Source organism: Theobroma umbraticum, unplaced genomic scaffold (assembly GCF_002168275.2).
Source record: "Theobroma umbraticum cultivar Fairchild unplaced genomic scaffold, ASM216827v3 scaffold_30.0, whole genome shotgun sequence".
Taxonomy (NCBI): domain Eukaryota; kingdom Viridiplantae; phylum Streptophyta; class Magnoliopsida; order Malvales; family Malvaceae; genus Theobroma; species Theobroma umbraticum.
This window is the reverse complement of record NW_018397254.1, coordinates 12169326-12176453: the sequence shown is the minus strand read 5'-3', so window position 1 is coordinate 12176453 and position 7128 is coordinate 12169326. Positions and strand designations below refer to the sequence as shown.

The window sequence follows — 7128 nt, the reverse complement described above, 5'->3', positions numbered from 1 at the left end:
GTCCAAAAGTTTATGCCTTAAAATATTCAAACCTTTTAAACTTTTTCTTCAGAAAGTAGATTATTAGGAATTTAACCTGTTCTTTTTCTATGCCCCTTGTGCATTTCAAAAAAACAAATCCAAGCATGGTTTTTTAAATCCTTTAGTGGGTTAATATTTCTGTTACATTTGATACATTTTTTAATGTAATTAAAAAATGTGTGATGTTTTTTATAAGTAAGATTTAATTGAGATTTTGTTTATTATTTTGATAAAATCCATCCTAAACTTCTCCTAGTGTTGAACTGTTGATCACCCAGCCCACCCTATGCGAGGAGCTTGAGATCATCAAATGCCCCGTTGTTGTACTAGGGTCCTCGAGGATCCCTTGAGAAATTGGGCTGGGCTTGGCAAGCAGTTAGCAATGATATGTTTCCTTCTATTAGGGCCAACATCCTTAAAAGAGTGAGCTTAGGGACTTTCAAACAAGCCTGTAATTTACCCTAATAAGCCCACTTGCAAAACTAGATGCCTCATTATTGTGCCCGAAAGCCAATTTGTTTATTCATTTATACTTTTACTTTGAGGGTACAAATTACACAGCTAACTTGTTTAACTTAATCATCATCTTGTAACCAAAATTTAACATCTAATTAAAAAGGGTGGACCTTTTTTCAGTCTACCTCATTCTTGGATGTAGAGGATTGTTCATTAATGTCGAACTACTTTACTCTTTATGACTACAAAATATAACCTGATTTTTTATATTAAATTTGGTAGTCCATCTCTTGAAATATAGATGTAGGAAATAACTTAAAATTCTAAAAAATTAATGTAAATTACTTGGGAGATAATAAAAATTAACAATGAATTTTAGTAGTTGGGTACTCGAGTTCAATTATGAAGAGCACGGTAGGTTTTAATTGATACTCAAAACAAAGTTGATCAGTATATTATTATTAAATGAGCCTGCTAAATTTGAATATACATGAGCCCTCAATGTCATATTTTTCTTTTATTTTTTTTTTTAAAACAAGGTCAAAATGTTCACACACCAGAAAAGATGTCAAAAGTAGGAAATATTAGGGAGTCATGGGACTTCAATTTCAAGCGTCCCCGGGCGTCACGCCAGCTAACCATCTAAATTCCTTCAAGATTACTCAAAGAAAGTAATGACTAGAGTGTACCAAACATCACCTACTTAACCTGGCCAATGCAGAGAGTAAATTTAGCTTGGCCATGAAGCTCAAGGCTTTTGGTTTGCAGTGCAAATATGTGATTGGTGGATTCAAAGGGAACTGTGAGAAAATGGAGAGAACATTGAGGCATGAAAAGGGGAGATTAGTCTGTCTGCCATCGGTGGTCCAGGAGCTAATTAAACAAGAGCATGTGCAATCCAAAATGACATATATAGATGTCGGCTAAGTTTGGCATGAACTTGAATTCAAGCAACATGCGTCTCCGTTGCTCTTCAAATTGAAGGAATGTCAATTTCCATCTCAACAACAACGTTTGAGGTTATCAAACGCAATGATTTCCCCTGATCAACCACAATAGAAATTAAAACATCCTACGCCATTGCTCAGTATATATATTCCACGAGAGCAAAATGAAAGATTAGCATATATATATGGATGGCATCATTCCTTGAATTAATTATCACAAGCTAAGCCAAGAGAGCATGCCGATGTCAAAGCAATGATTCTGGCCTGAGCTGATCACAAAAAGAAGGGAGGAGATTTCAGTTTTCAACTTCTTTTCTTGTAGATAGATATAGTATACACCTAACTAACTTAACTGATATGCATATAGGACCCATTTTCATTCCCCACAACCCTTTAGAGAAAGCAAAAGAGAGGAGCCTGATCATTCAGCCGGTAGAAAAAAGAAATTAAAATAACCTCCTTTTTGACTGAGATCATTGAAAATTTTAGGTGTCTCGCTTGTTAGACATATTCATGGAATGCACATGCTGCATGCCCTACATGTCATCATTTTCTTTCACTTTCCTCAATCGGCGCATAATTGCCCGGTCATCAAGAGAGCAACAAGGCCCTATAAAAAGAACTTCATAACTAGTGGAGCTTGCCATCGACTTACACTACTATTTTCCCCATGGCTTCCTTTGCAAAGCGCTTTACTTTTTTCTTCCTTCTAATGCTATCCTCCTCTGTCCAGATTCAAGCTAGGGAGAGCAAGTTCTTTAGCAAGATCTTCCATCTTGGGGCCAGAATTTCTCCTGATGAGGTGCCTACACCGACGCCAGCACCAGCACCAGCACCAGCACCAGCACCGGCTAACTCTGAGAGTCAAGATCCTTATTATGGCCTTTATGGTCAGGGCTCTGGTATGTTCCCTCCTGCAAAAGATCCTGTAAGCACTACCCACACTCCCACCGCTACTACCACTTTCGAAAATGATCTCCTCGCTGAAGAACTTGAAGATGAAAAATTTGAGACGGGCTATGAGAAAAACAGCTACAACAACAACGGCTACACCACTAGCAATTACAACAACAATGGCTACACTACCGGAAAATACAACCACAACAACGGCTACACCACCAGCAATTACAACAACAACGGCTACACCACCAGCAATTACAACAACAACGGCTACACCACCAGCAACTACAACAACAAAGGCTACTCAAGCAGCTATAAGGCTAATAGCTACACCAGCAATTACAACAACAATGGGTATGAGACTGAGAGACAGGGAATGAGTGACACCAGATCTGTGGAAGGTGGCAAGTACTATTATGACGTGAAAAATGTGAATTATTATCCTGAAGGATATGAGTCAGGTAAAGAAACTGCTAAAAATGAAGGTTACTATGGAACTACAGAGAACTCCAATGAGTTCAACTCCATGGAAGAGTTCCAGGAGAGCCAAGAAGAGTATGTGCCCTGATGTTGTTCAGGAATGAAATAGACACTACAGTGGATACATTTAAAGTCCAGGAAGACTAAGTTATGGGAATCTTTCATGTTTTATTTTCTAGTCTCACTTGTTTTTGCACAATTTTTAAGCTTTGCAAATCAAAAAGGATTGGAGACTATACCGTTTCACATTGGACTTAATTGTATACATTTAAGGGTAGCTATTGTTCTCTTGATTCAAATCAACAAAATCAATTTGGGTTTGCACAATTATTAATCATGCGCTGAATTTAATATTCTGCAAAGCCCTTTTATACAATTGATCAAGAGATAGTAAACAAGAAAAAACCATATAAATGCTATTAAAGCAGCAACTCATTTTCTTTTTTCTCGTGAAGTAACATATATACAAGCAGTAATTACACTATCACAGGATAGATCCAATATAAAACTAGACCAAACCTGTACATGATGGTAATTGAACTTGACACCTCAAATTTTCAAAACCTTCTCCTCCTCCTTTTCCTTAACACTAAGACAAGACCTCATCAAAGGTAGATTTTAGTCGGTCACAAATTAATGATATATATGATCTATTCAATTCCTATTGAACGTCATTAACCCTAAGCAATATGTTAAAGCTTGCTTGATTTCAAGCCTAGAAACGGTGGCGGCTGGGGAGATACATGCTCAAAAATCGAATTAAATAAGTCCAAAAAATGGCTTAGAAATTTAAAAAAAATAAAAATCAATAAACTTCCTGTAAGAGGAAAAAAATTATCAGTTAATTACATACTGCTACGTGGATTTAAAAATATCTTAACCATGTAATTAATTATAAAATAATTAATTTATTAGTTGAATTATTTGAAAGACATATAGTTGAACCAATTCACTTATGGATATATATATTTATCCTTTGAAATTATTTGAAGATATCATTTAAATTAGACCAATCAAAAATTAGTTATTGGTCATCCAATTTATCTCTAAATAAATCAAACTAATATAGAGATAATATTCATATTTTTGACCAATCAAAATTTAATTATTGGTCATTTAATTTATCTCTAGTAATTATAATAATTTAAAGACAAAATCAAATTAGATTATTTAATTTATCTCTAAATAACTTAGATAATTATATTTAATTGATGAGAATGTAATTTCTTTGAATTATTTTTAAATTAATTTAATTTATTTAAAAATAAATTATGATAACTCATTGAAAGTCTTTTGATTGGCCGGACTTTAAGTCATTAATTTATTTAAAAATAAATTATGTTAATGCATGCATTAACAATGGATCCTAACAAACTTGAGCAATAAAAAAAAAAACTTACCACCAACAGATTTTTTCTGCTCCCATCCAGCCATAAACTTCTCGTACAGATAAAATAAAACTTAATTTAGAACAATTAAAAACACATTCTAGGCTTTGTGGTTCTTGAAAACTATCCTCCAATTTGCCAAGGTTTTCAGCCCATAGAGATATCTAATAACCATAAACCTACATCCAACAATACTGGTGCAACTAATAAATCTAAATAGGAATTTAGGCAAACATTAAATATATTTTATACCCCAAATATACTATTCTCCATGCTCTATAAACCAAAAAAATAGAAGTAGTAAGCATAAATAACTGTCTGGCAGTAGAGATAGAATCCCAAACCTAGCGATGCGAGAGGGCTTTCTTTCCATTCATGGTTTACTTTAAACTCCCTTCATCAAGTTGTATTTAGGTTTCAAGATCTATTAAGTGGTGATCAAGCAATTAGAAGCATTAAATACAAAATTAGAATAAATAATTTATGTTCCATTGATCATAAGCTAAAGAAAGAGAAAAAAAATTCAAACTACATATTAAGTTCAATTGCAATCCTAAATAAATAAATTTAGTTCAAAACTACTATTAAAAACACAATCCAAAGAAAATTAACCATCAATATAAGTCAAAGAAAGTGAAAGAAGAATAAAAGTAAAAAGAGAAACTAAAAATTGTCAAATTTTGAATCCTTAATCTTCCTCGTTTTTCCTTACTTTCTTGCTTGCTTGACAGTTACTTTTTTTCTCTAGAAACCCTCTCTAAATGTCCTCTTATATTGCTCTCAAAAGTGCCCTTTAAATATCCCTAAAAACCTAATTTTCTAAAAAAAAATTTGAAAAACTAAATGCTAGGTTTGTCGGGTTAGCACCACGGCCATAGTCCTTGGGCGCTGCAATGCCCTAACCTTGGGTGGAAGTATGGTGTATTAATTCTTCACAGCACCATGGCTCTCCTCTATCAAAGCCACGACGCTATCCTCTCTAGTTAATGTATGATGCCTTTCACATCAGGACGCCGTGGCCCTAACTTCTTTAAGGCCGTGACATTGGCTCCTTCGTGCAGATTCTACTGTAGTCCATCATCTTGTGATGCGATTTTCTCCTTGCTTTGATCAACTGAGTGAAGTAGTAAACATTAAAATTGTAGCTTTGTCTCTTAACTTTCTAATGACTTAAGAATCACATAATTTGGATTTATATAATGAGAGTTATGCTTAAAATATTGTAGTATGTAAAAAAAAAAAAACCATTAACCATACTTATACGGTTCATCACCAATTGAGGTCTTTTCATTTGAGAATTTTCAAGAGCAATAGACTGAATCAGTAATAACTAAACTAAAAGTAATTTATCATAAAATTAAACTAAAACAACTCAAATTAAAATAACTCAACATGGTCTTAGCTAATTAAGAAAAACGACTAAAAACACTTAATTTTAAACATAAATATCAAGAACTTAGTTAATTAGGTACTAAACATGTAACAAAATACTTTATGTATAGAGTTATCACATAACAACTTTCCTACTTTCATTTGAACAAATAATAGCAAGAATAATTTGTAGATACGAAATCACAAAAACATACAAATAGATGTCTTAATACAACAAATAATCGACCAAAACTCTATCAAAAAAAATTTGTATATAACTAACAAAATAATAACACAATAGAAAATAGAACTATAATTACCCAAACAAAGCAAGAGATATAAATACTTTAAAGACACATGTCAGCCGATATATCCAACTACAGATACTTAAAGAATTAAGAAAGATAGCTTAGGAATTGTCAACAATAAACCCAACCAACTTAGGAATTGTCAACAATAAACCCAACCAACTGCGAGGATAAAACAAAACATAAGGATCAAATAATACATATTTTAACACGTTTACAACAAATGTAACAATAAAACAATCCATTGAAATATAAAAACTAACTTACAGTTAAGTTTCAAATGTAAACAATTCATATGAAACATTTTAGTCACAAAAACTCATACGATAAAAGACAATACAATTATTTGAATAGTTATCCAAAAGTTCATCGATGCTATAAGTAAATTCATCATAAAACTATATTAGAAACTTGGCAAAAGACCAGTAAACGTATCAAGTAGCCTATAATGAGAAAACAATCAAAATAAGAAGCAGTAATATTTAATACAATAAACTAATGCAGACTTGCAAATAGTAAATTCATAAAAAAGAACTTACTTGCACGTAACCTCTGTATAAATAATATTAACATTTCAAATCAAAAAAGCAAAATATTATATTAACTATCCACTACAACAAAACATCCAGAAACCAAATAACACATGCAGAATAAACCCAACTATAACATTCAAACTAAAAAACCAAATTAAAAAAGCAAAAATTTATATTAACTCTTCACTACAACAAAACATGTAGAAGTCAAATAACACAAACAAAACAAACCCACATGCACCATTCAAACCGGAAAATCAAGATATTATATTAAATTTTCAATAATTGTAACAATGAGACCAAACAATAAATTAAAAAAAAACAATGAAATTGTTGAAAAAAAAAATGAACATGAACACACATCTACCATATAAACTAAAAAACCAAATTAAAAAAATCAAAATATCATATTAAGTATTCACCACAGCAAAACATCCAAAAGTCAAATAACAAAAACAGAACAAATCCACAAGTATCATTTAAATTAAAAAATGAAGATAATGCATTAACTTTTCAATAACTATAGCAAAGAGACAAAGCACTAAATTTTTTTTTAAAAAAAAACCAATGCAATTGTTGGAAAAAAACTAAAAGAACAAAATTTGTATCCCTAAAAATGAAATTGACAAAACCCAAAAAAATACAGCTAGAACAATCCAACAAACTAATAACAAAATTAATAAAATAAAGAACAATGAGTGACAATGATAAGCAAAAAAAAAAA

The 7128-nt window shown here is 31.9% G+C and overlaps 1 protein-coding gene across 1 annotated transcript; it reads left to right on the top strand.

The window, feature by feature from the left end:
• Positions 1-2051: 2051 nt before the first annotated feature.
• On the top strand, positions 2052-3057 carry LOC110417631 (uncharacterized). Its single transcript, XM_021430088.2, has one exon. It carries the CDS (start codon positions 2095-2097, stop codon positions 2890-2892), a length of 798 nt encoding a protein of 265 aa, XP_021285763.1. The 5' UTR covers positions 2052-2094; the 3' UTR covers positions 2893-3057.
• Positions 3058-7128: the final 4071 nt, after the last annotated feature.